Source organism: Hibiscus syriacus, unplaced genomic scaffold (genome assembly GCF_006381635.1).
Source record: "Hibiscus syriacus cultivar Baekdansim isolate YM2019G1 unplaced genomic scaffold, ASM638163v2 tig00004111_pilon, whole genome shotgun sequence".
NCBI classification, from domain to species: Eukaryota; Viridiplantae; Streptophyta; class Magnoliopsida; order Malvales; family Malvaceae; genus Hibiscus; species Hibiscus syriacus.
The window spans coordinates 69,007-96,589 of NW_024062000.1; the positions used below are offsets into that span (position 1 = coordinate 69,007).

Here is a 27,583-nt window from a genome sequence, read left to right on the forward strand (position 1 = left end):
GGGCCAAACATGTAAAGTTTAACAGAGACTAAAAGTTATCCAATGATAGAGAATTTTGATTAGGGGTTGAGATGAAATAATAAATTTTAGAAGGGTCAAATATGAAAATTTTCATTAAACCCGGTCATATAAAAGTAAAAGAACAAAGTTATGTTAATACCAAACTAAAATATATGGACCAAATATAAAATTTAAGTATAGTAAAAGAAGCAAATTCAAAATTTAACCTTTTTATTCCAAAGGAGGACACTTGCCATATTAATAAACAGAGGACGGTACCCAATATTTTTGACTTGAATTTTGGCCTCTTCCCACTTGGCTTATTTATACAAGTACGTCCCCATACGGACCCTACATCCCTTTGCTGCGCTTCATTTCCTCTTTCAATCATCTCTCAGAGCTAATCAAGCTGTGTTTATACCATGGGAAGAGCACCTTGCTGTGAGAAAAATGGGCTCAAAAAAGGGCCATGGACACCTGAAGAAGATCAGAAACTGATCGATTACATTCAGAAACACGGCTATGGAAATTGGAGAACATTGCCAAAGAACGCTGGTAAGCTCTCTCTCTCTCTATACATTCGATGTTGGTTAAAGGAGTTAAGGACCTTTTGATTAATTGTTAAAATTATAGGGCTTCAAAGGTGTGGAAAGAGTTGTCGTCTTCGATGGACTAATTACTTGAGACCTGATATCAAGAGAGGCAGATTCTCTTTCAAGGAGGAAGAGACAATAATTCAGCTCCACAGTGTATTGGGAAATAAGTAAGTTTCAGTTTCAGTCGTCCATCGTCCAGATTTTATCTAAAATATATCTGTATTAATGTTTTTGTATATATATATGTAGGTGGTCAGTCATAGCTGCTCGGTTACCCGGAAGAACAGACAACGAGATAAAGAACTACTGGAACACACACATTCGGAAGAGGCTCCTCCGAATGGGGATTGATCCGGTGACGCATAGTCCCCGGCTCGATCTTCTAGACCTTTCCTCGATCTTAAGTTCATCTCGGATGAACATGTCGAGGTTGATCGGAGCTCAATCCCTTATTAACCCTGAGATTCTAAGGCTTGCAAGATCTCTCATGTCATCTCAACGTGAAACCCAAAACCAAAATCCAGATTTTGTTTATCAAGATATTGAAGAAAATCAAATCCAAAACCAATATAATCCGCCATTGATGCAAGTCCAAGGGATCCCAGCAGCTTGCACCTCGTTGAATACTCCTCCTTGTGGTAGCATTCCATTTTCTAACAACGAAGCACCATTGATGATGAACCCTTACCTGGACCAGTTCCCACCAAACGTTTCCGATTTCAGTGACTGGCAGCAAGGCAATGCCATGGCTCAATATTTGACTGAAGATTACGTGCCTTTTCCTGCAAATTATAACTATTACGGCTCCGACCCGAGCTTCAGCTTTGCGTCAGTTCTATCAACGCCTTCTTCGAGTCCAACGTACATCAACAGTAGCAGCACCGAAGACGAAAGAGAAAGCTATAGCAGTAACATTTACAAGTTCAGTCAAATTCCAGATATTTTAGATGTTAACGAATTCATGTAATTTAGCAACAAAAAAAATGAACAATCAGAACTCACAAAAGAAGGGTTTTTTGGATTCAGTGCTGGGTTGTTGTTGATAATTAATTTGTTACACTGTTCTTCAATATTTCTGTTTTAGGAAGCAATTTCCTCTCACTTCTTTTAATATGAAATTAATCTTTTTATCACATTGAAAAGTTTCCATTATTGATATGTCCCTACATTTTTTTGCCATCGTCACTTTTCACCTATATCCTATCATATCTCACTTAGATTAGTCATCTTATCATATATATATATATATAATATTCAAATCATGTCAAGTATAATGACAAGAAACTAAAATGAACAATAATGAAGCAAATCATACATAAGGATGAAGGTGCTGGCTTTGTTCACAAGAGTTTGGCACTTATAATAAATGAAACCTAACATCTTTTCGCTCCCTCCTTAATGTGGTGCCATCTTTGCCTATAACAATAAATGTTTTAATTATTTTCAAAAAAAAAAGAAATGTTTTAATTCGGACTTGTTATATCAGTTAATTTAATTGAATAAGATATTAAATATTTTAAGATTTTAATGTTATGAATAAAAGAAATAAGCTTAAGAGATCACTTTTATAATAAATTTTCATAGCATTCAATCTGAATTAATAGTCAACTAATTATATAAAAAAACATTACTATATTCTATATATGATGAGAGTCAAAGCTTTTGGTTTCAAAGATACCGACAGATTTCCGGCCATGAGGAAGTTCGGAGGTTGTGAATCTGACACGTGTGTTCTCCACCTGTCAGGGTTTTTGTCTTTTCAGGTAATGTAATAAGAGTAGGTAATCTTGCATGGGGGATTATGGTAATGGGCGGGGTTTGACCTAAATAATAAACTATAAAAAAGAAGAAGGGCACGTGTCGACCAATCGCGTAAGGACTCGAGTGGCGGATCACCCATTAAAAAACATGGCGGGCTCTTGTTGTGTCCTTTATTATATGCCTTTGAGGGACACGTGGACTCAATCAAGCATGGGGTTTTGACTTTTTTGAGCCCTTTAAAACTTTACCGGTTGACCGGGTAAAAACATTAACGTGTCTTCCTGCAGATTTTGAGAGCAACCCTAGCTTTGACTTTTCTAATCATTAACATATAATTCCTTACTACTTTGTCTTCATGCAAAAAAAGAAAAAAACATTTAATCATTCTTAATCAATAATATTTTATGCTAATCTATTATTAACACATTTTGCAAAAGAAATGCAAACTTGTTAGCTTATTTATTGGGACGGTTAGGGTTACATATGTAAGCAGTTATATTATTATTTTAAAATAAAATTTCAATAGTATAAAATTAGATACCATCAATAAAAAATATGGTAAAAATATATAAATTATGCGGGGATTTAAAATTTTCAAGTGATACACCTATAATTTAATTAATTTTTAATTATTGTTCATCTTAAAGTTAAACAACTTAACATCTCTATATATGTCCATGACATGACCCATGTCTCGTGACCTGGATCAAGCTGTGACACTAATAACAAAAGATCAATGTGTGGATTTCAAGTTTTAGTCGACATTAAATTAAAACTCTAACATCATATGTGATTAAGAAATTTACCTAGTATCTTATACTTACATCAGATTAATAAAAAAAAATTACCTAGTATATGTCGTTCTTCATCTATATACGGCTCTTAGGTAAGATGAGAACCTAGCACTTAAATTTTGAACATTTGTTCTTGTTTCTTGTTCTGTTTTTGCCGCATGAAACTCGTGTACGGATCAACATCTCATCGTATATTTGCATGAAACGAGTTCCTTTACTTCGCCTTTGTAATTACATTGATTCTTACATGTGTAGAAACAAGATACTATTGATATTGGCGGATGCAATAAGCTTCTACTGAATAAGTGTATTCTTATTATTTTGAAAAAATAATTAAAGTTAATTTATTAAAAAATAAAAAAAGTACAAATTCATTAATTTTAAAAAAAATAATATTAAAATTTTATACATTTATTTTTAAATTTTCGAATCCGTGTAACACACCCTTTCACTTTCGTCTCTTCATATTTTGGCAATAATGGATCAAGCTGTGCTTGGACCATGGATAGACGACAAGCTTTGTTTAGACTTTATAATTTGAAAATTTTGAAAAAAAAACATTGCTGACCAAGAAAAATTTGAAAAACATTTCGTTCTCTTTTTATAAAGATAAAGACGTGAAAAAGGTATAGAAAACTATTTTAGTAAATACTTTATAATAAATAAATAGATAAATTACAAAGTCGCTGGACGATATATTTGTACAAACCCAAATTTTAATCATCTAATTGATATGATTCTACTGGCTTAAAATTATGGAAGAAATTTGTTTTTTTTTAATTTTATTTGGGAATAACTATTTTTAATCATACAAATATACTATGTTTTTACATGTTTTTAATTATTATATGAATTAAAATCATTGAATGGAATCAACAATAAAAAATATAAAAATAAATTATTTTTAATTTAAAAGTTTTAATTTCAATTATTAAATTTAATTAAAAGTTGTACGAGATGCTAACTTTTATATATTTATAATCGCCGTTTATAAGCAGAGCAACTTCCCAATATTAGAAGTTTCTTTAACCATTTACCGATTCTCTATGTCAAACTCCATGTAAGATATACGTAATTTACACGTCAAAATTTGGTATATTATTTATAGGTCAAATTTTATCATTAGTCCCTATCCTATGAACAAGTAGTGGATTTAGTCACTTTATCTCTTGTCGTTGCATTCCTGTGATGCATATGTAATCCATTGTGGATAACATTAAAGGAGATCAGTGGCGTATCCACCGTTAGTCTAGAGTAGGCACGTGTTCACTTTAAATTTTGAATTTTCTTCGATTAATTATTTATTTTATTGATTGCGCCCACACTGAAATTCTATTTATGTTCATTCATACAAAAAATTTATGTTATTAATGCATTTGTGCTCATCCTCAAAATTATTTATGAATTCGCTGTTGAATGAGATCATTAGAGCCTAAAGGTGTCAAGTAATGTAGAAAATTTTTGAGTTGATAAAGGCAAGGTTAAGGCTCGCTGTTGACAATGAGCCGACCAGTGCCTGAGAAAATGACACCCCTCTCCCATTTATCGACCGTCCAAAGAAATTATGTTCCTTCAAACATTTTGAAAAAAATAACTTCTACACTCGAAAGTAGGTTCCTGTATTATATGCCTTTGGGGTCTCATTCATGTGTTTTTTTTAATAATTGCAAGGAAAATGTGCAGAAATTTGGGTTTTGAGAACCAAAAGTCTTGCTGACAATGATTTATTCCAATTTGGAACATGAAAGGAAAAAAAATACCGATAATTGCTAATTTCAAAAGGAAAAAAATCTATTTCTACTTAAGTTTAAACCGATGGAAACTTAAGATGTTATTAGAAGAAAAATTTTAGGAGTCTCTCTTATTCTTCATGTACCTTTTTCCCTATTTACAATATGTATCTGAATATAAAATTAGACTTTAATTTTTAAAACCGGAGTTCGGTTTGATTCGATTAATTTTACGAGTCCATTTAAAAATCTAGTTGTTCTTCTGTCTCTATCGTCGCTAAGGTCACGAGTAGAAAGGGAATGAAGTTGAGCTCAAAAAAGTACTTCAAAATTTGATGATAATCAGCAGAGAATCATCCATGAAAAGATACATTCAACAACGTCTACTTCAGCTGCCTGCACACGTTAGCCTCTTCAAAAGTACACTCCTTTTCTCTATATCCTATGTCCAGGTTCATCCCTCTACTCTTTTCAGCTTTTTTTTTTTCTCTTTTATTTAAAGTTTTTCTATTCTGGGTCTGTGTTTATTGGGGGTTTTGTTTCTATAGGAGATTGTGTTTTTCTTTTCAAGTGAAATGAGATGTTGAGTTGAATGAAATATAGTAAGAAACCTTCTTACCTTCATGTTGAATGAAATTGACAATCGGGGTTCTGAATACTTCACCTTTTTGTGTTAAGATTAGAATTGGTTCAAAGGTTTTGAGAATTTTCATGGTAATGGATGAGTGAGTGCACACATAGACTATCGCACCGACAGAACTGCCCGAGCCCAAATGCTTTTATCGAGGTGATTTAGGAATGTTAGGAGTTATGAAAAATGCTTTGTTATCTTCTTCTACTTATTTTCCCATTTAGTCTACCTGATGCTCTCTTTATCTATCGGTTTGTCATTTTAGATAAATGCATTAATGATCAGTCATCAATATTTCCAAGTTAGAAAATGTTTATCGTCTAAAACCATGTTTCAGCAGGAAGTAGAAGAAGCATTCACTTTCTGGGTGGGGTACTCCAGAGGGTGATTTAGTCCATCCAGCTGAATGCATGCAAGAACTGTGATGGTCCACAACTTTGGTTCTTGAGGTATCATCTTCTTTCTTTGTTTTGCCTGAATCCAAATTTCATGATGAACCGTTTACCAACCATTTGAGATTTCTAATATGACTTTTGTCCCGCTTATGCTTATTTACCTGCCAGAAGTAACTAAGCTTGTCTTTATGTTCACTCGTGTTTTATGCATTGTGCTTTCTGGAATGAAACAGCTTAAATGGATGTTTTCGTAGTCATCAGATTGAATCTGACGGACTACTTTACAAGTTAAGAATGGGGATTTATTCCCATCTCAGGATTGTTACTCAGCCGACTGGGCAAAGGAAACTTGATCCAGGATATAATCTAATGCACACGCTACAAATCTCTTTCCTACACAATCGATGGGCTGATGGCTTCATAGCGTTTTCTCAAGTACGGTTAGCAAAACGCATCCTCGCAAGGGTCTTTAGGATCATGTATTTCTGTTTCTAGAAAAAGGGAAAAAAACATTTTTGATCAAGCTGAGACCCTAGAATATACCGGTCAGGCAACGTAAGAGAGTAATAAAACATAAAAAACTATTCTTTAAATTCATTGTAGTATAATATCAAGTCTCTCTATAGGTACAATGCAAGAAAACAAAGGAAGTCTTACATGGTAGATCAGTTAATTGTGTAAAGACACTGAATTCCATGGTTTGCCACTTATATTTACATCACATGAACGACAGATTTGTGAGCAAATGGAGAAATTAACTGTGGTTATATATATTCAATAAAAAACCTAAACCAGTATGAATGATTTTTTCCATCCTACACATTTACAAAGCTCAATTGCAGAAAACTGGCCTAGTTTCATATAATTCAACTTCCATGGACAATAGGGGTAGAAAGAGAGAATGGACAATTGCATTAAAACCCCTGCATAAACATGTTGCCAGCAGCAATAGCAATAGACTGAGAATCCCTTGCATAAACATGTCATTGTTCTTAAATCCTCAACTACTCACTGAGCTCACAACTGGACCTAAACACGAGAAGGAGACATTATGTTTATAAGCTGAAATTTTTGTGGAAGATTGATGAATATCATGCTATCTGCAGATAAAAGACTATTAATCCGAAAGCAACTTACTCTGCACATATAACCTCGCGGATTTCTTTTATTGCTGCACTAATTCTATGCAGGGCCATCTTCTCAACCTAAGTTTATAGAAAAGGAGAATTGTATTCACATCAATACAGAAAATGAACACTGTTAACTGGAGTTGTATTTTAAAATTTTACCTTGAACTTCTTTACTTTGGCTCTGTGATTGTCCGGAAGCAGACGAAGTTCATTGATCAACTGGATGCACTTGGTCATATTTTCCGGTGAAACAAAGTCCAAACCACATTAACGCACGACTACATGTTATCAGGGGAAAAAAAGAACCTTAATAGCCATAAAATCGAAACCAAGTGAAGAAACATATGAAAATTTGCGCATAACATAATCCGGTAAGTTCTGCAACGATTATTCAAGACCAAAGATATAGTCGTATAGATTACCTTCACGTTCCTAATCTGGTATGGACAGCCAGCTGGAATTATAACGGCTTCTCCAACATGTTGTTCAAAAGTCCAGGGTTCAATTTCTAGAAGCAGTATCAGGTGGGAAGAAACTTCAGTATGTTCATCTTTAATTATAAAAAGAGTTAATAAAACCAAGTAAACTCACCATACTCAGCCTTCAGCCTTCTTTTGTGACCTGCGTCGAGAAAGAAATTCTGATCGAGGATTGGATGAACCACCTGCAGCAGGAGTGTTAAAACAATCAGCGTTGTGTCCTTTCTGTTAGCACATTTTCAAGTCTCGTGTCTGGTCTTACATGCTTTCGAAAGCCACATGTGTGACCAAACTCATTCGAGTACTTTTAAGGTATTCCATAAGCTTTGGAACATCCTGCCTGCGGAAGACATCCCATTCTGCACCACACGATTTGATTTCCTGATTTTCTAATGCTTCTGATCTGCGGATGGTGTTGGATGGAAGTAGTGCAGCTTCAGAATTTGAATTACAGTCCGAATCAGAATCAGCGTCAGAGCTGTCTTCCTTATCACGTGCTTCATGCACGGCGAAGGTGATCGAGAAACTTTTGGTATTGTGTTATGAGAATACATTTCTTTACTGATTGTACCATTCAATTCTACCTCTTCCATGTTTTCATCATGAGACAGACATTTCCCTTAACTTCAGTAGCCATCTTTTGATCAAGATTAGTCTTAGCAAACTTCTTTTGGTCTTGAAGCTGTTTCCTTTTCATCAACTTTCTTATTTTATTAAGTTGCTTCATGGAAACAGGAGCATCTGTAGCATGTGCTAAAACATTAACCTGTAATGGAACGAGGGATAAAAGAAATATAAAGAAACCGTTCATTAGCGGATATCAAAGAGCAAGGGATAAAATACGCGTAATACCAAGTTTACAGGATGAAATGACCAAGATTGACATACCGTATCACATAAACTGTAACATAATTTTGTCACAGAATTGGCCTGTACAAGTTCCTCGCCACTGCAATATGAGATAGAGACAGATGGGCCTAGGTCAGGCTTTGTGAATTGTTGTGGCAACCTTGCAGCAATGTTCAAAACACCACTTGCAGGATCCATGTAATCTGGAAGTGGTAAAGAACGAATGAGTTCAGTATAATGATCTGGAAGTTGTTCTTGAAATGTACGAGAAGAAAGCCAGCCCTGCAGTTTCAGCTTCTCATCAAACATGCTAGATTGTGCCAGCTTCCTTAATGATCCCAAAAACGACTGCTCAATACCAATTTCAACCTGCCATATATGAGGAAAAATGTTTATAACCTACATAATGAAAACAGCTCAAATAAAAACACTCGTGATTAAAAAACAGTTTATCACAGGATCAAGCAGATGGACATGGAAGTTTAAATGCACTTTCATGAACTAAAGGGGACAAATACTCCAAAAATTGCAATTTGATATGAAAATGTAATTTTTAGAAAGCTAACCTCGAACCAGTCCAAGTGAGCTGTATCTTTACTTAATTCTTCGTTCTCAGCTTTGGCTAGACTATTCTTAAGATATGAGCAAAACAAGAATAATGGATCCCAACTTAAAGCAGTAGTCTGAAGAACATTCCGAACTATTACGGGATGGCCTTTACCCCAATGCTTCTGGAAGTGCTCCATGTTATCACCATGAATGTGCAAGTTGGTGGGGTAAAATAGGAAGTTATCGTTTGAATTCTCTCTCTTGGAAGCCTCCTGCAACTGTTTCACCCCTTTGGCTTCATAATCAATTGCAGGACATTGGGAGCAGCATGAAAAAGTATCGACTGCTTCTGGCAATTCATAGCTACCAACTATTTCTTCAGCGCTTACTTCCAGCTCTTTGAACCAACATAATGGCAAAATACATCTCAGATCAAGAAGGCCGTCACCACAACCACCAAACTCTCTGGGTGGGCATGATATAGGAACACTGCCATCAGGAGCTTTCCGACTAGGCAATGATACAGAAGAATCAGTATGCCTACCCTCAGAAGTCTGCCTGGTTGTTCTTACAGATTTCCGATCCGAAAGGCAAACACCAGGCAAACAAGTTTTCCTTCTCTTTGGGCATTTGCAGTTAAGTTCTTTAATACTTCCAACTAAATTCCCTTGAAAGATGTCCCGACAACAACTTAAGCAGAGGCTATATGAACACTTTGGGCAGCTTCTATGGAAATCCAGTATGAAAGTCGTGCAATTATCGCTGCTCCAGAAGTAATATCATCACCAAAGTGCAACCAAGAACAAACTACATATTTTTTATTTAACACATTTAAACAGCAAAGAGCATACCAACAATATTCCTTATTGCCACAAAATTCAGCTTGCTGTACCTGAATATCGCACAGTTTTTTACCTGACACACAAGAAGACATCACAACCTCTTCCTCTGATTATATAAAATGCTTTAATAAGAAAAATTCAAGAAGCATCATTGTAACTACCTTGTATTTTGCCTCCACATCGATCTCGACACTCTGGTCTTGGTTTATTCTCTTAAAAACAGGAAGAAGCATGCAATAATGAAAATCTAGCACCTTGTCCACTATGTTTTTGTCCCTAAGAAACTCCTGAAACATGTTTTTGTTTGTAATTAGGCAAAACATCAGATATTGGTGTGGATAAATGCAAGCACTGCATAAAAAATGAGGTGTTTCAGATGATATCAGACCTTACATTCAGTCTCTCTATGCTGATTCACTGAACAAACCTTGCAGCGACAAGTTCCACAACACACTGGACAAGCTATATGAACTTCATCTCGCTTAGAAAAATATCTGCATGCAATTTAACAACATAATAGTTAATCAACATCCATGTTTTAACTCCAACTCCAAGCAAATGGTTCAAGTCCAACAATAAAAGCTACATTCAAACTATATAGATGATACAAGGACTAAATACACAAGCTAGAATGGGAATGTATTCTCCAAAAACACTAGTTCAAACAGAACTCAAAAAGGGTAAAGATCACGCACTGTTTGTCAATAAACAAACATATATGATATATCTACTTTACAATCACAATTCAAACAGAACTAAAAAGCGTAAAAGATCACTCACTGTTCTTTATGCAATCCAAGCAAAAGAACTGCTCTTTACAACTGGAACACTTTATCAAATTAGAAGCACCGCCCTTTCTACACAAATGGCACCTTATTCTTTTCCCTTTCCTCAAATTTGCCCCAATCTTCTTACATGGAAGACCTCATTAGGGGAGGGGATACCCCACAATTAAAAAGAACCAGAAGAAATTAACTTAAAAAAAGCAAACTGAAACCAAATATGTATACCTGCAATGTACCAACAGGTAATGGCTGAATGTTCTTAGACCTAAACCGCCTTCCAGTCAATGCAACAGTACTAGTTTCAGTTTCTCCTACTTTAACATTAATACAAGAACCCGAACCCAAACATGAACCTGCATTATCAAAATGTGGACTTGAAGAAGAAATAGCCATTAACCCATTAGGCAATTCTCTCATCAAGTCAGCTATTTCTTCTTCTTCATCATCACCATCAAAATCACTACATTCACTTTCTTTTCGTTTCTTCTTATTCTTTTCAGCTACTCTTTTCAAAACCATTCTTAAAAGCTCCAATGGCAAATTCCCTCTTTTCAGCTTCATCTTACGAACAGCTTCGTCCAACGACTCAGGTTCCCCTCCAATCACACGCTTTCGCTTCATTGGCCTCGCTAATTTCAGCAACTTTGCCCTAATTTCGAGCTTGTTCTTCTCAAAGGCCTTCTTTATCCTCTTTTTCCGTTGCATCTTCATGGATTCGGGCACTTTCTGTTTCTTCTGCCGGATAGAGCCTTGGACATAGTGAAGCTCGCAAAGCTTTTTCCCTTCCATTACTCGTCGCTTGCACCGCCATTGTCTCCCGTCGGTTCTATTGCACCGGAGATGGTCCGGTGTAACACCTTCTTCCTCCATTCCCTCTGTTGGCTGATTTTCCAGTAAAAATCGAATCTTTTCCCGGAAAATAATGGGATTCTCGAGAAGAAAAAAACAGGGAAACGATCTGGGTTAAGAGTAGAAAGAGGAGAAAGCTGGTTTTTGGAAGGGTTAAGGGTTTATTGGGAGTAGTGGAGTGAAAGAGTGAAAAGGAAAGCGGCAGATACTGTAATTTTGAGGAAATATAAAGTCCTGTTTGGTCCGGGAAGCTTTCCAAATGGTGCAAGGAGAGGAAGCTTTGATCGGGAAGCTTGACAGTTTGAGACAATTAAGGGGGAGACTATTTTCGGGTTTTTCTCAAAAATTGCAACTTTTTTTTCAATTTTTATTTTTAGTAATAAGCATTAAGTGAGATATTTATTGCAGATACTGAAACGTTTCTTTTAGGTTTTGTTTGAACATTTCTGGTATTTTTTTGTGTGATATCATATTAAGAAATCATATGAATGTTGCAGAATTTGAGTATGCACCAGTTGATTATGGCCATTGCCAACTGCAGTAAGCAGTTTGAATCTGCAACATTGTAGTAAGCATTTTGTGCAATGCAGTATGCCGAGTGTCTATCTAATATCGATAAATATCGAACATTTTTCCACTCGACTTGACAAAAGTAGTTAATGCTGCTGCAAAATCTACATCATATTGTATCATAGATGTCCTTATCTGAGAGAGCATTGCAATCAGATAATTGTTTCGTACAATTCTTTTTCAATCTCATTCTACATCAGATCATGAAGCAGGAAGCAACCATTCGTTTCGTAAAGCCGAGAAATCAGAATTTTCGTGGTCGGATTTGAAAATAACTTGTGGTCAATCCGATCAGCTTTGTGTTCTTATTTAAACATAGCAGCATTATGACTCCCATCCTATAGACTTGGCCCCTGTATCATGGTTTTTTGTACCAAGTAGTGATCAACAGCATGAAAACATAGCAGGATTTGGTCGAGTGCAGTGCTGGCATATTCGTCTAAAAAATAACCGACGCTGCACTATACGATGTTTCTTTCATCTGGAATCTCTAAATGGTTGCTTCAGCTGCAGTAGATCAAGGCAATTTGGATGGACTATCCACTCAACAATATAGGCACATGAACAGAAGAGGAGCCTAAGTTACATACAAGTTGCAGGACACTTAAACTTCAAATTTGATTACCTGCAAAACTGCTGGACACTGCAGCGTCTCCGTTTGACATGTTGGTTCAGTCGAGAAGCTTCAGGTTGTAGGAGAATCTTATTGCATTAAATCCCAGCAAGACGAGGATACAAGGAAATTCAAAGGGCAAACGATTTACTGCAAAAGACCATGATTACGGTGACCAAGTAGTAGTAGTAACCATTTGAATACGAATTGAGCAGCATACATGCAAATTGAAAGCCCAACGGGCACCTTTCTCTTGCTTTCAAAATACTATGGCTTAAAGACCACGTGCATAAGGCTAAAAGCCCAAAGGACCAAATAGGTTACCAGGCTCATAAATAAGGAACACCATAATTCTCTATTCGTTTTGAAAAATAAATTTAATTTTAAATTTTAATTTAAATAAGTTAATTTTTTGAATTATTTGAAACAAGTTTGAATTTATACAGTTTGATGAAAAATTAAAGCGAAGTCATTTAAAATCATATATATATAAAGACATGAAACTAAAAAGAATTAGTATTGTATTTAAATAAAATTCTAAATAATTTAAAGAAGGATTTCAAGAGAATTTATTCTTATAATTATTGATTTATGACTGATTAATTTAAATCAAATATCATAAACATCTATTATGAGATTTTTGCTATTAAAGATGGAACTAAAATCAAATATTAAGAGGGATTAACTTTTTAATTTTAAAAGAATAGACTCATTAAGTATTAATTAAAAAATCTAATTTTATTTAAAATTAAATTATTATAATATAAAAAAATAAAATTACCGGGGAGGATAATAACACAAATCTCATCCACGTAAAGTTTCCATGAGGATAATAACATAAATGTACGTAACATCTGACATCGTAATTTAATCATACTTGTGCGTATACGAATCATTTATGTCTTATTCCACCATGGATTTTCCTCTTTTTTTCCTTGGCGGCAACAAGAATGCCCCCACCTCCATGTTTTGTTCAAATTCCAGGCACCTGTGAGTAAAAACTTGATTTTGTTTTGGGGATGGGAAATTTCCAAGAATCTGAGACTGCTGTGTTGCAGTAGTGGTGGGGTCTGTATATCGCTTTTGCTTCACAGGATTCTCAACGTTGTGGTGAATTCTTGATGACGATGACGAGGTGGATCGACGTCGTTTCCTTGTCAAACTTTAAATTCTTTTGGCGACGAAAGAGCTCTAGTGGCGTCTCTATCATATATATCAGACATGGGAGCCTCTGCACTTGTACGCAAACATTGTCATTTATCACAAACACGTGAGTCCCGTGTAGGGTATATATATATATATATATATATTGCTTATTCCCTTCCCGGCTTGCCCATCTCAAACGGGTGGCTCAGTCGTCGGAACTGCTACCGAAGTTAACCACAATTGACCATTTGATCTATTCTCTCACGTATGACTCAGATTGGGCGTATATAATTCGTTTGAGGACATGCATTGTATCACTCATTGAAAGGGTTAGGGACGTTAATCACATATCGAGATGTGTAAAAAGGATGAAGTTTATAAACGGTTGCATTATACATCCTATTTAATATATTTTCTAAGAAATGAGCGATAGCGATATTAATCCACATCAGAAAGAAAAATGTCACACCTTGGAGAGATCTTGAAGTTTATAAGCAACAATGTTACACGTTCTATTAGATATATCTTTTGGGAAGAGGATAATCGCTCCCAATAATTGTAAAAATTATAAAATTATCATTAAATTTATTATATTGTTATAAAATCATCATTGTGATGTTATAAGAAATTGTAAAAGTTTGGTACATTTAATGACAATTTTGTAATACTTCAATAAATTTAATGGCCATTTTATAACTTTTGAAAGTTTAGTGACTAAAATAATAATTAAAGCATAGTTTAACGATCTCTAATGTACTTTACCCATTATTCAACAAAGACGAAATCCTTTTACAGTCCCTGTTAAAAAGCAACTGGAAAAGCAAATGTAACCCACAACTTTGCTGGCTGTTTTTTATTATTTTTCTTTCCCAAGGGCAATGGGCAACGGCAGCAGGGACCAACCAACACACATATAAGTTAAACAGGCTTGCAGCTGCTAAATACTCAGAACAAAAGATTCAGACTTGAAGACTCCCTCAACTTCTTCTTTTTCAGCACAGAAAGCGAAGTTTCTCTTTGTTTCCCATCATTATCAATTTCACTCTTCTTCCTCAACATTTTTGAAAAGAAAAAAAACTTTGACCAAAGCAAGAGTTTTTTTTATCATGGAGTGCTTTGATCTTGAAGACCCTTTCACTAGCTTGAAACACCACCACCAATCTGATACAATCTCAGCTGTTTTCTCTTCAGAATCTGATCACATGCCTTACTTCAACTACTTACAGTGTTTGAAAACCAGTGATTTCCATGCTTCTTTCAGACAGGAAGCCGTTTCTCTTATTCTCCAGGTACCCTTTGTCTGATCATCCATGGAGTAAGTTCCGTTCTTGTTTTTGTTGTTTGAGCTTTGTTTTGTTTTTGGTCAGGCTCGGTATTCTTGCAACCTTGACCCTTACACTCCATATTTAGCTGTTACTTACATGGATCGGTTCGTTTCGAGACAAGATATCCCTGTAAGTACTTCATAGTTAATGGATTTTACTGTCCTGTTTTGGAACATTTTAATTGATTGGATTTGAACTTTTGCAGCAAAGTAATCCATGGGTTTTGAGGCTAATTGCGATTGCTTGCGTTTCTTTGGCTGCAAAGATGAAAGACATTCATTTTTGTTACTCTAATTTCCAGGTAAAAGAACATATCTTTATTCTTTTATGGCGTTGGCATTGTTTTGTTTACCCTTCACTCAATGAACACGCAGAGGGAAGAAGGGTTCGCCTTCGATGCCTCAGTGATACAACGAATGGAGCTTTTGATTCTCGATGCGTTGGATTGGCGAATGAGATCGATAACGCCCTTCTCATTTATCGGTTTCTTTGTATCTTCGTTCGAACTGAAAGATCCACCATTGACACAAGCATTGAAAGGCAGAGCTGTAGATATAATCCTCCAAGCTCATAATGGTAACATATGAATAATTTCTTTCATGTAATTTTACGATAAATCTGCATAAACCGATGTTGAAAACTCTGTTTTTCGGGTACAGAAATCAAAATGTTGGAGTTCAAACCATCAACCATTGCAGCATCAGCTCTTCTTGTGGCAACTCACGAGCTATTCCCATTGCAGTTTCCATCGTTTGAAACATCGGTTTTGTCCTGTGAATATTTGAATAAAGTAGGCGATTTCTAACTCAATACCTTACTTAAAGCATAGCTTTTTACTTACTCGACATAGTGGATGAATGTGCTGTAATTTTGCAGGAGAATGTGTTAAAATGCTTTAATGCGATGCTAGAGTGCGAATGGATTGTCCATACGGTGTCGAGCTCGAGTACGAGAACCCCTGTAAGTGTTTTGGACCGCTACTGCACCAAATCGGAAACCGGGAGTACCACAAGCACCATGGCTGCTGCCATTGCAACAGTGCCTGAAAAGAAAGACAGCAAGCGTGGTGGTAAATTGATTGGTTTTTGCAGTGAAAGTAAAAGGGTGAAGATTTCCCAGATTCAACCATGTGGATAAAAAGTTTTCACCATGATTCCACAACCTACGAAATCACCAAGACCCTCTTTTTTCACCGTTTTCTTTGACAGTTTGACTAAAAACTGAAAAATTAAAAATTTTGAGGACGAGAGAAAATTAGATAATCCATTTTGTTTGATGGGTTTTCTTTCTTTTTAAATGTAAACAAGGGGGCAGCTGTTGAACAACGATCATGAACAACAAACATGGCTTCAAATGTTTAAAACAGTGTTACTTGCTGTGTTTATGTCGTGTTGTTTTGTTCAGATAGGGAATAGAGCAATGCTTCATTCAATAAGATATTAAAACATCTTTATTTAGAATCCCAGACATTACATAAAGACATCAAATTTATTATCACTCTAGACATATAAATCGAGACGGGAAAGAAGGTACTCTCTGTATGAGAAATTACAAAGAACTAGTGGGGGATATGAGAGAGAAGTGTCAGACTGAGGCAACGTTTAAGGCACGTTGATGTCTTAAAAGATTTTGGCATCTTTGTCGAGAAACCAACACAATTTTATATGCTTGGAAGCACCCAAATGGGGAAAGAAATAGCTATGTCTTTATATTTTGGGGTTATTTAGGAATTGAGAAGCTCAAGACAGTTAAAGGTTCTTAGAAATTTTGTTCTCTTTGAATGCCCATCCACCTCTAAAGACTTTGATTGATGAGCTCGTGACACCAGTTGTAAAATGTCAGAACTTTGATCCAAAGATCCAACCCCAAATCTCATGAGCAGCTTTTTAGTCTCTGTATAAAGTTGTTTCTGCCATTTCTGTACCTATGAGTTCTCTTTCACAGAGTTTTGGATTTGTATTTTTCTATGAAGATTACATTTTTCATCACCTATTTCGATTTCATGACTAATGATTAAGTTGAATGAAATCATTCACTCATGATCTATCAACAACTTAGCATAAATTCAATATCAAACTTTGCCTATATGGGTTGGTTTAGTTGGTTGAGACTCATTAATACAATGACAAATGACAAGCACTAGGACCCCAGTCTCACCGGTAACCACATTTTGCGGACGATATGGGGCTGGTGGAATGCCCCTGACCCTGAATTGGGATAGCCTCCCCTTACCTAAACTTTCACAAATAGGGAAAGAAGAATAATGGAGCTTCAGTTTTTATTGCTATAAAGGCGTGCACGAGCATACACACATGGAAATTAAGAGCTAACATCCATTCAATGTCAATGCCAAAGTCTACAACAATGCACAATATCATCTATCAACATTCAATCAAATGTGTGTGGAAGGCAATAACCTAGAAATTAGAGATTGAAAAGAGATTAGTTGAGCCAAACATCATTGTAGGAATTACCCTCATATATGCTGGAATGGAACCATACCTGGCTACTGAAAACAATGAACCAATGGCCTATTATTATGCTTTGAAGTTGTCCAATGAACCAATGGATCCCTTAATGTTTGGCTTTTCTTCAATTTCAACCAGAGGATTCGAGCTCGATGAAGGTAAACTGTCGGTAGAAATCGCACTATAGCTTTCCAGAATTGATGGTCTTGGAATATTGTCAGTAGGATTCGATCTGGATGAACTATTTTGGTTTGTTTCATCACTGGATGGCTCTGAAGGTTCGCTCTCTGGCAATGCATTCAGGTCGTACTTAAAACGTTTTCTCAAGTGAGCATGCCAATGGTTTTTAATCTCATTATCAGTTCTTCCGGGCAACCTTGATGCGATCGCTGACCATCTGCAAAATTTGCCATATATCTTCTTTCAATGGAGGAAAATCCAACAATATCTGTCTCAGAAAAACAAGTATGTTTACCATTGCTTTTGACTGTCCAAAAACAATGCTAAAACAAAGACCCTTGGCCCTCCAAAATGCTTCTAGAAACTACTTACGGAATCAAGAAACTGGCTGCCTAATGCTTACAAAACACTTTTTCAACCGCACTTTTCAAAAACACTTTCCGACTCCAAGAGCAATCCAGATTCAAAGGGTGTATTTAGCATTGCTTTTAGCTTTTCAAAACACTTTTTGATGGCAAAAGCAATGCTAAAAAGGGCTTTTGCCCTCCGAAATTTATCTTCCATCATAAGTAACTACTCAAACTCTTTTACAATCATATAATTTCTCGAAGTCTCGAACTTTCAAATTCCAGGTGTGTTTAGCATTGTTTTTCAGCGTCCAAAAGCAATTTCTGAAAGCAACAGCAATGTTAAATAAATGGCTTTTGCCCTGCAAAATACTTTTAGAAATTGCCTTCGGAACCAAGAAATTTGGAACCGGTTGCCAGATACTTCACAATAACATTTTCCAATATCTAGCACTGCTTTTGGCTTTTCAAAAACACTTTTCGATCTCAAAACACAAAATACTTTTAGGAAGTGCTTTTGGAGTCAAACCGAGAAACTAGCTGCCATGTGCTTTAGAAAAACAATTTTTAACCGCACTTTTCAATCACAACACCGATATGTATCTCTAAAACTACCAATTATGAACAATCATAACTATTTCCACACGAAACATTTGATCAAGAGCAATCCAGAGTATATTTAGCATTGCTTTTGGCTTTTCAAAATAACTTTTCGACCGCAAAACAATGCTAAACAAAGGTTTTACCCGACAAAGTGCGTTCAAAGTGCGTTCGGAGTCGAAAAGAGAAACTAGCCGCTATGTGCTCTAGAAAAAAAAAACACTTTTCAATCGCAAACTGATACTACAGAATTCCCTATAACTCTAAAACTACTTATTATGAACAATTGTAACTATTTCCACAAGGAACATTTGATTTGTAGGTTCATGTATCAATCCCTCTCTCTCAAAATCCTAAAATCCCCACATCTTCCTTTCAAATTCCAAAGATCTTAATACAAATTTTAGCTCCAAAAACCATTCATAAGTTGCAGAAACTTACCTGTTCCCAAGCTTTTCATGTAAATCAATTATTGTTTGCTCTTCTTCCTTTGTGAAATTCCCATGCTTAATTCCAGGTCTTAAGTAATTCACCCAACGAAGCCTGCAACTCTTCCCTGACCTTTGCAATCCTACAGAGTAAACAAAATACATAATTTTTTTTTTTGTAAAATCACAAATAAATAAATAAATCCAAAGGGTGTTGCTTCTTAGCTTAATCCACCTGCTGGTTTAGCCATCTCTGCCCAGTTCCAAATCCCATATCTCTTAATATAAGCAGTCAATTTCCGGTCTTCTTCAGGACTCCATGCCCCTTTTCTCAAAGCTCTAGTCTTTTCAACAGGCTTAGCCATATCTCTGCAAACAAAAGTTAAAAAAGAAACCCAGATTTTGGCTGCTGGAGTTGCCTACATGAAAGAGAAAAATAAAGAGTCAAATCAAGCAGAAAGTACAAAATTAGGATCAGCAGCGTAAGGTTTTAAACTTTATCTTGCCTTTTTTGTTTCAATACGATAATGAATTCGGTAATGGTGTGTTTGTTGAAGAAAACCTCATTGAAAGCATCGATTTTTTTGGTTAAAAAAACGGAGTATTTTTTTTAAAGGGTAATGACAAAAGACACATTCTGGTCCATTATTTTGCATGTCAAAGGGGGGTCTGACATAGGGGTTAGGTAAGTGAGGTTGATGGCGTTACCAATTCATACTTGAAAACTGGTTGCATAAATAAATAAATAAATTCGTGGCATATTCAGTAACGTTTTCTTGTGAAGGAATAGTTTTCATGGAGTTTCTTGACAGTTAAGTTGACGGTTCCTGTTAACTGGATGGTTCTGGGAAGATGCACGGTGTCTTGGTGCGTCAGAAACAGAAACACATGTTTTTCTATTTTCTTTTTCTTTTTAGAATTTTTGGGAATAGGAAAATAAATAATTTTCTAAATTAAAGAAAATATACTGTCTTAGCTAGGAATGACGTCATTAATAACAATGTTCAAAGTTATCATAAATAAAATATGGGTAAACTGCAAGTTTAGTATCTAAACTATTACTTTTGTTTCGTTTTGGTCATCTAACTATATTATTTCAAATTCATACATAACATTACGTTTTAGTTTCATTTTGATCATCTACTGTTAAAAAATTAATAGAACTACTGATATGATATTTTTTTCAATAATGATGTCTCATTACCTTACGGTAACAAGTCAACATCGACATTATTTTTTAACGACAGGTGGCCAAAATGAAATCAAATCTAAACATTAGGTATGATTTTGAGAAAAATAATAGTTGAGTGACCAAAACGAAATAAAAGTGATAGTTGAGGGTACTAAACGTATAGTTTACCCAAAATATTAATATTGAGATTTAAATTTTAAATCAGATAAATTATCTATTTAGTCATCCACTTTTTGTTGTATTTTTGTTTTGGTCATTTAATTATTTTTTACAACATACTCAAAGTTTGTGTCATTTTTATTTTGATCATACAATATTGGGTTTATCGTTAATTTAACAAAGATGATGATGTGATATAATAAAATAATATTTTTAATCCCACAATCTATACATTCTATTAAATTGAACCTAATTTAAATAATATTAAATTTGTGGCGCCTAATTCTTATTATTCGATCAATATATCAAATACCAAAAGAGAATGAAATCTATGAAATAGTAGGTGATAGAACCCAACTCCCATCAGCCCAAATCAAAAGTTCAAGCTTCCAACCTAACTGTTAATGTTGTGATATTTTGATAAAATGTCATTAAAAAATAACAAAAATCTACGCTAAAGGCTGACGTGGACCAATAAAAAAATTCAAAGACTAAGTTGAACAAAAAAAACATCAAGTTGAAGGATTAAAAAGTAGTTTTATCCCTTTAGAACAGCTTTAGAACATTCAAAGAGTACCCATATTAGGCCATCAAGGAATTTAGATAGTCGGCACAAGCTTATACATTATTTCAAAGAAATAATAAAAATGAAGTCTTGAATAGAACAGCTCTGTTTCCAACCTGGTTCTTTCATTACAAAAGAATACAATTTTAGAAACATCAAATGCATTCTTGGTGTTTACGGATTTCCCGAATCATACAAGTTTTACCTGGGGAAATTAAGAACTAGATGGGAAGTTTTCCTTTCATGCACATGGAAGCACCATCCCTGCAGGTTTCTATGGTCCGAGCTGAAAGTCCTTTGTTCTTCAACCTGCTTGTTTCACGTGTCTCCGTCAAAGAATGAACTTTCAGGGATGTTTCTAATCCTCTGATGTAGCCGATAACCAACGAGATCGTCGAATCCGCAACAGCTTCTCTCGTGTTCAAACTTTGTTGCAGCGCTCCGGCATCTTGATTGATATAGGAGGAAAACGGTGCAGCTCAAAGAATGCTTTGCTCCCTTCACCATTGCTTCCTATACATATATCACCATGACCGTGCCATGTACCGTCTTTGACATTATTCATCTCTAATGTTCTGGACTCCTGCTCCATGTCCGAAACAAGTGAAGCTAGTCAGATTTGAATTCGTTTAGTTGATAGTATCAACAGTCAAAACGAAAAAACAAAAGTTTCCCACAAAGTTCGGCAAGGATGAGAACCTGGGATAATGTACAGCAAGGGCAGATAAGATGGTAGATGCAATCATCCAATAAGTTCTCATTACCCTGCAAACAAACAATTCCCAACAATGTAAGATTTTAGTAAAATTACAACAAGAGTGTAAGATGCTGTGCTGGGAATGAGAGGTTAAAAATGCAGATAACGATCCGAATTCGCATCGGGAAATCTCAACGATGAATCGTGTAGTTGAAACTCGGGATAGGAAGTCTTGTTCATAACAAGAAAAGATCAATCAAACACAACCTTTTACCTACGAGTACATGAGATGATATCGATGAATAAAAGTTCAGTTCTCACCATAATATTGAATTTCTTTTGATTTGCATACGGAAGAACCCTGAATACGCTCCGAGAGATACGGCGAATGCAACCGCCGAATACAGGAAGCAGTTCCGGTCGGTGACGATGAAGGCAAGGAAGTTGAGGAGCACACACCAGCAGCAAGAATAAAATGAACAGTTCCCTGCAACAGCACATTAAGATTTCAGAATATATTGAAGTACAACACCATTGGAAATGTTGCAAAATCCTCGAACTTGTGGGTTATTTGATGATTATGTCTGAGAACTACCCATTTCCAGGCATGGTGTTTTGAATAAGAAAGTGGAAAAATAAGAACCTTTTACCTGGAGAAAACAATCACCCAGACTAGCCCTCCTCATGTTCTTCCCAAATCTGTAGCAGGGGCAACTGCAACATTGGAACACACATTTTCACAAACATGATACGATCAATAAAACTAAGAATCAATCGAGAGAGAGAGCTGACCAGACAGATTGAAGAGCGACACGGTGATCCTCCAAGACATCGAAAACAACTTCACCTTCCCACATCCTGAAAAGGCCACCAAAGTCGCCGTTTTCTTGATCTAAACAATCCAGGGGGCCTTCAAGTTCCCTCCATTTGCCTTGGGTTTGCGAAGCCACCGTGGAACATAGCGTGTCGACTGTCGAAATCCAACGCCATTCTCTCTAACAGCCTCTCTTCTTCTTCTTCTTCTTTGTTTCCAGTTACAACTATCTTCTCTTGCTTGTCTAATCCCGCCATTAAAACCCAAACCACGAAATTTCACAAAGCTTACCCTCACCCTTTCTTACTTAATTCTGCTTTATCTTAACGGTAAGGACAACCGCCTTCTTAACTTGCGTTCGCTTTCATTATTTATAGTAATTGTTTGGTCTAATTTGAATTCCATCTCTCCAGTTTATGAAAACTGAGAAACTAGTCCCTTTATTTTAATTACTAAGAATTTAGTTCTAAAGCGAAATTGAGAAGTCAATCCATATAACTGTAGAATGATCAGATGACATCGGTTCGATTCCATCGAATTTTCTAAATTTTTCGAAGCATTCATTTTTTTTGGATAAATACATAATTTTATATCCAAAAGAAAACAAATATCCCTTTACAGAAGTTTAATTATCCCTGTACAAATAAACATCCCTAATAAAGTAAGAGAGTAATTCATAATTAGACCATACGGAGGCCGATAATATATGTCATAAACAAGACAGCTATTGCCAGTTGGGATCCAGATTGTTTGGGGTTTAAGATTGTAATATGCTAATAATTGCTATAAGATACCTCCCCCCCTAATAATTTCACACATTGTTGATTAGGACAGATATTATAAGTCACGCGGCGGCGGAGATGTGAAACTGAAGCAAGCGGCGGCGGCCGCGACATACTGGCAAGACAATGTTAATGGAGTTACCCCACATGCGTTAAACGTTGTTATCATTCTGCTGTAATTTGAGTTTGCCAAATGAAAATTATAGGTAACTGTTAAGCAACTTCCTCTTAAATTGAAAAACAAATGGCTGCCACTTATTAGTGTCGAGGTGACTAAAATTAAATCCGATTCATAAAAATATAATAAAATTTTAAATTATAAATTAAATTGTTCGAGTTATTAGAGCTTCAAACCAATTCGAATAGCATATTTTTCATCCGGCATAAATCAATGGGCAACGAGGATTACGGCTTATAGGGTTGTTAAATTCCGGTAATAGCACGAGACTAGCTTGCTTAATAATAATCCATGAAAAATCGGCTAAGCTTCTTACTCACCATAGCTAGGTTGCTTTCGGATTGTTTGTTATGCCCTCCAGCAGCGACGGGAAGAGTTCAAACACTGTCTGATCGTATACGTTATTCCCCTTGATGATGTTCATGAAAGCAAAATAAAATGTCACCTCATTGCCGGCTTTAATGTGGAGACGTTCGAATCCTAGAAGATTGTGAAACAATGTCTCGGAGTCGTGATCGATAATAATGCGGGGTAGCTTCAGACTACCGAAAATCACACTCCTTATGAATGGAGCATCTTTGAGGCTTCTGGTTTCGCTCAACTCAAACCGGATTCCCAACTCTTTAAGAACCGTTCATGAATGTAGAGTTTCGTTATTTTGAATTTCTTCGATTGCTATAGTAACCGGTCGACGATGACCATCGTTTCCATCTGGTCCCTTGAAAACGAGGATCTTCCGACAAACATCCAATACATGCACGCATTTTTCTAGGTTCGAGACTGATCTAGTTGGAGAGGGAAAGAAAAAAGGGTATACGAGACTCATGATCACGAAGTCTTCACCCTGCATCAACAGTTAAACATTTCGTAAAGGATTGAAATTAAAATGCATATGAGAGCAACAAAACATAAGAATTAACCTCGGAATTATTGCTCTGAACTGCAACCAGCTTACCAAGTACAGCCATTGGCAATTGGTTTTCTAGCATCAGCAAATCACGCCTGATTATAGATTATAATGATCGCTTTCGGTTGTGGCTGAAGATCGGATCATCATCGGGTAGTTCAGTTCTAACAGTACTTCGGAACACTTCCAGCATGAAGACCCCATGGACGATCATCAGCTGCAAAAACTTGCTACTGTCATTTTTCCATGATGAATCAAGATCCTCATAGGAATCTATTAAATCTTCCAGCACTCGAGCCACGGGGTACACGAATGCTTCAAGTGGCTTGTTTGATCTGTTCAGGAAATGAACGAGTGCTCGTTGCTTGTGCTCCTCCATTGGTTTCAGATGATCTTCCCCATGATGATATGGTCCGATGGATACTATCTGAGGCGTCTAGGGTCGTTGCTTCTCGTTTCCGCCTATGATGCAACAAGGCACCTTATAGATAGACACTTTCTTCCTGGAAAAGCTGAATCAATACCAACCATTTCAGGCCTCTGATTGACATCTGCAATCCAATTCTGAATTTCCATAGCCAAGGGAAAAAGGGAAGGGAAATAATAAAATGAAAAAAAAAAACTCAGAATTTGCAGAAATAGATTTGGTATCTTCCTAACATGTAGAGTAACCCTTAAAAATGTCACCCTTAACACTTTATTCTTTGCTTGTGCTTTGCATCCAGAGCAGGGCTTTAAATATTCGCCACTGATGAATTAAGTAATGAATAAGTTGGGCAACGAGGATTACGGCTTGACTGCATTGGGTTTCGACTCTGAACTTGTTCTTGTCTTTCATTTATTTTTTCTTTTTCTAGTTAGCAATTAATTAATGAGTGAATATGATTGTTGTAGTCTTTTAATAACCATTCTCAGGTTCAACAAACACCATTTTCTGGGGGAAGAATTATAAAGAAATGACAAGAACTCGATGGGAACAAGTTGAGCAAGCAAATAAAAATGACATGGCAAATACTATTTTAGAAAATTACAATAAAATTGAACACTTTCATACCAGAAAAACAGAACAATATGTTGTTAAAGATAATGAATTCAACATGCATAAAGCAAGATGAAGCTTGTTTCACTTTTCTTTGGCACAAGCCAAACCAGTAGGGGGAAAAAAAGGAACTTATGTCTTAGCTGCAGGTCTCACAAGCCCCAAGCCACTACCACTTCCCAAATGCTTGAAATCAGTGGCTTCAAGATGATCCCCATGGCCAGCAAAGCCAGTCCCACCTTTTGCTAAGGTAATCAAATTCCTCTCTTTGCATGGCTTGTCACAGACCAAACAAACTTTGTCGATGGCCACGAACCTGTCAGCGCATTTCTTGCAAAAGACATGCCCACAGGAGCTAAGGGCTACCAGTGATAATGTGTTAGTCAGAGTGACCTTGCAGCTTGGACAAATATAAGTTTTATCAAGATCAGATTTCTTTTTTTCACTTTCATCTTCAGTGAAGTGGATAGGGAAAAGGGTCTTCAGCTTGAGTTTTTCTTTTCCCTCTGGACAGATTGTACTGGTGGAAGGAGCATCGACTTTAGGTGGTGCTTCTGGAGTGGCAGAGGGAAGCCAAAAAGCTTTCATCGTACGGAGTGCTTCCTCTTCAAAAGAAGTGGCCTTCACACTGTTCGCCCCATGGAACCCATTCTTGTCTCTGCTATGGTTTTTGTCATTGTATTGGGGTAAGGCGCCATGGTTTTGCTGATCAAATGCATCAAGCTCTCGTGCTTTCTCCAACATTAACCTCTCCTCCTCCTCTTCCTTCTCTTGTTTCTGCTGAGCAGCATGGGCAGCAAGTTTCCTGGAAAAGGGAAGGAAAAGATGCTTTCTGTTATCGACCCCTTAAAAGGCATTTTTATGCTGATTCTGAGCACAGCAGTTTAGATTTTTATCATCAAAAGAAAATTAGCATAGAACCTTATTGCTTAAAAATTTCCTGCATCACTTGAAAGAATTTTTTTTTCACATTGGAGACTACCGATTTATATTGCTAAATAGACAAATAAAAACATGTTACTGACCGTTAAAATTCACAAAAGATGACACATTTAAATCACACTTCAATAGAAAAGGGGAAAAGTAGCAAGGATGATCTACAACTAGTTATCCCTATGATACTAACTATCTTCTATGTTGTTTTGTTTCTTACAATATCAATTCTACCAAAGAAACACAGAAATGGGGGTCATCAAACTAGTTATCGGGCTCAATTAAATTAAACAGGACACTTACTGAAGCAACATCCTAAAATTTCTAGCCACCACTCATCAGCCATCTTCGTAAATGCAAGTCCACCTATATGATCCACTATAATACCGAGAAAATCACGTTCTTAGGCTTTGTTGAGAAATAACCCCTCAACAAAGAAAAAATCAAAATACCGTAAGGCATCTCTTTTTATTAAGTTGAATCAAGTCATTAACAAGCATTCTGGACAAAAAATAGAGTAAAATAAAAAATCAATGAATCATTTAGACAAACAAACAAGGGTTCTGGGCTAAAAAGGGATACCTTTGGATGTCCTTTTTCTGGGCTAAAAGGCATTCAAGAATGCATTCTTTGCAAAATACATGACCTTTTTGGCAAGACATGGGATCGATGAAAGGCTTCAAGCAAAGACAGCAAGCATCGAAAGGCTTGATCGAGTCTTTCCCCAATCTCTCCTTTTGAGTCCCGTACCCTAGCTTCCTCTTCTCATCGTACGTGAAGAAGGCTAAATCGTTGTTGTTCTTCGAGTGTCTTTGTGGCATTTTGGGTTAATCTGAATTGGATGGGCAAAACCCTAACCCTAATTGAATTCAACTGTAATTTGGTAGAGAAAAATAAGTAGAAATTACGAGAGCTGAGAAATTCAGAAATCAGATCGGATTTAAAAGAGGAACTAAACCTACACTTTGTTATTGAATTCTTTTATTGAAACCAAAACGGTGAGCATTGACGCATAAATTGAATTAGGATAAACTACGCTTAATGTCACCTAACTTTATGTTGTCTATCGATTTTATCACATAACTTTTATGTTTTAATTTAATACTGAGAGTTTGTTTAACATTCCATGCAAATATTGTTGTCATTAAATCAACAACAGCGTGATGATGTGACAGCTTCTTTTTTTGTAAATTTATAGTTTGTATATTGATTTTGTTATTAAATTTTAGTTTGCATATTAATTTGGCCAT

The 27,583-nt window shown here is 36.0% G+C and overlaps 4 protein-coding genes and 3 pseudogenes across 9 annotated transcripts; 2 read left to right on the forward strand and 5 right to left on the reverse strand.

Moving 5' to 3' along the window:
* LOC120190852 (E3 ubiquitin-protein ligase CSU1-like) lies at positions 1-27,281 on the reverse strand. 3 transcript variants are annotated; one of them, XM_039193901.1, is made up of 4 exons: positions 26,916-27,281; positions 25,517-26,205; positions 22,482-22,487; positions 1-21 (listed from the first exon to the last, which is right to left on the reverse strand). In XM_039193901.1, exons 1-2 carry the CDS (start codon positions 27,152-27,154, stop codon positions 25,533-25,535), a joined length of 912 nt encoding a protein of 303 aa, XP_039049832.1. In that variant the 5' UTR covers positions 27,155-27,281; the 3' UTR covers positions 1-21; positions 22,482-22,487; positions 25,517-25,532. The 3 variants fall into 3 exon arrangements, with proteins under 3 accessions (XP_039049832.1, XP_039049839.1, XP_039049826.1); XM_039193908.1 differs by lacking the exons at positions 1-21; positions 22,482-22,487 and adding an exon at positions 24,246-24,267 and having other exon boundaries at positions 25,533-26,205; XM_039193895.1 differs by lacking the exons at positions 1-21; positions 22,482-22,487 and having other exon boundaries at positions 25,437-26,205.
* LOC120190834 (transcription factor MYB102-like) lies at positions 383-1,571 on the forward strand. The gene is made up of 3 exons (XM_039193871.1): positions 383-555; positions 634-763; positions 846-1,571. Exons 1-3 carry the CDS (start codon positions 423-425, stop codon positions 1,561-1,563), a joined length of 981 nt encoding a protein of 326 aa, XP_039049802.1. The 5' UTR covers positions 383-422; the 3' UTR covers positions 1,564-1,571.
* LOC120190912 lies at positions 6,633-11,703 on the reverse strand (annotated as a pseudogene).
* LOC120190842 (putative cyclin-D6-1) lies at positions 14,780-16,182 on the forward strand. The gene is made up of 6 exons (XM_039193883.1): positions 14,780-15,008; positions 15,087-15,173; positions 15,250-15,345; positions 15,419-15,620; positions 15,704-15,834; positions 15,921-16,182. Exons 1-6 carry the CDS (start codon positions 14,826-14,828, stop codon positions 16,179-16,181), a joined length of 960 nt encoding a protein of 319 aa, XP_039049814.1. The 5' UTR covers positions 14,780-14,825; the 3' UTR covers position 16,182.
* Positions 15,644-19,659, reverse strand: LOC120190873 (transcription factor MYB14-like). 4 transcript variants are annotated; one of them, XM_039193925.1, is made up of 5 exons: positions 19,574-19,659; positions 19,303-19,486; positions 19,081-19,210; positions 17,569-17,909; positions 17,361-17,496 (listed from the first exon to the last, which is right to left on the reverse strand). In XM_039193925.1, exons 2-4 carry the CDS (start codon positions 19,430-19,432, stop codon positions 17,582-17,584), a joined length of 588 nt encoding a protein of 195 aa, XP_039049856.1. In that variant the 5' UTR covers positions 19,433-19,486; positions 19,574-19,659; the 3' UTR covers positions 17,361-17,496; positions 17,569-17,581. The 4 variants fall into 4 exon arrangements, 3 of the variants coding, with proteins under 3 accessions (XP_039049861.1, XP_039049856.1, XP_039049849.1); XR_005522650.1 differs by lacking the exons at positions 17,361-17,496; positions 19,574-19,659 and adding an exon at positions 15,644-16,086 and having other exon boundaries at positions 17,519-17,909; positions 19,303-19,558; XM_039193930.1 differs by lacking the exons at positions 17,361-17,496; positions 19,574-19,659 and adding an exon at positions 15,644-16,086 and having other exon boundaries at positions 17,547-17,909; positions 19,303-19,558.
* Positions 21,389-23,390, reverse strand: LOC120190347 (annotated as a pseudogene).
* LOC120190359 lies at positions 23,780-25,292 on the reverse strand (annotated as a pseudogene).
* Positions 27,282-27,583: the final 302 nt, after the last annotated feature.

Excerpts from the sequence above, each read along its gene's own strand:
- LOC120190834 (XM_039193871.1), top strand. The coding sequence starts at position 423 with ATGGGAAGAGCACCTTGCTGTGAGAAAAATGGGCTCAAAAAAGGGCCA. Across the intron at positions 556-633 it reads AACATTGCCAAAGAACGCTG|GGCTTCAAAGGTGTGGAAAG; the intron begins GTAAGCTCTCTC and ends TTAAAATTATAG. Across the intron at positions 764-845 it reads CACAGTGTATTGGGAAATAA|GTGGTCAGTCATAGCTGCTC; the intron begins GTAAGTTTCAGT and ends ATATATATGTAG.
- LOC120190842 (XM_039193883.1), top strand. The coding sequence starts at position 14,826 with ATGGAGTGCTTTGATCTTGAAGACCCTTTCACTAGCTTGAAACACCAC. Across the intron at positions 15,009-15,086 it reads CCGTTTCTCTTATTCTCCAG|GCTCGGTATTCTTGCAACCT; the intron begins GTACCCTTTGTC and ends GTTTTTGGTCAG. Across the intron at positions 15,835-15,920 it reads CCTGTGAATATTTGAATAAA|GAGAATGTGTTAAAATGCTT; the intron begins GTAGGCGATTTC and ends GTAATTTTGCAG.
- LOC120190873 (XM_039193930.1), bottom strand. The coding sequence starts at position 19,432 with ATGGCTAAGCCTGTTGAAAAGACTAGAGCTTTGAGAAAAGGGGCATGG. Across the intron at positions 19,211-19,302 it reads AGAGATGGCTAAACCAGCAG|GATTGCAAAGGTCAGGGAAG; the intron begins GTGGATTAAGCT and ends TTTACTCTGTAG. Across the intron at positions 17,910-19,080 it reads CATGAAAAGCTTGGGAACAG|ATGGTCAGCGATCGCATCAA; the intron begins GTAAGTTTCTGC and ends CAAATTTTGCAG.
- LOC120190852 (XM_039193901.1), bottom strand. The coding sequence starts at position 27,154 with ATGCCACAAAGACACTCGAAGAACAACAACGATTTAGCCTTCTTCACG. Across the intron at positions 26,206-26,915 it reads CAGAAAAAGGACATCCAAAG|GAAACTTGCTGCCCATGCTG; the intron begins GTATCCCTTTTT and ends TCCCTTTTCCAG.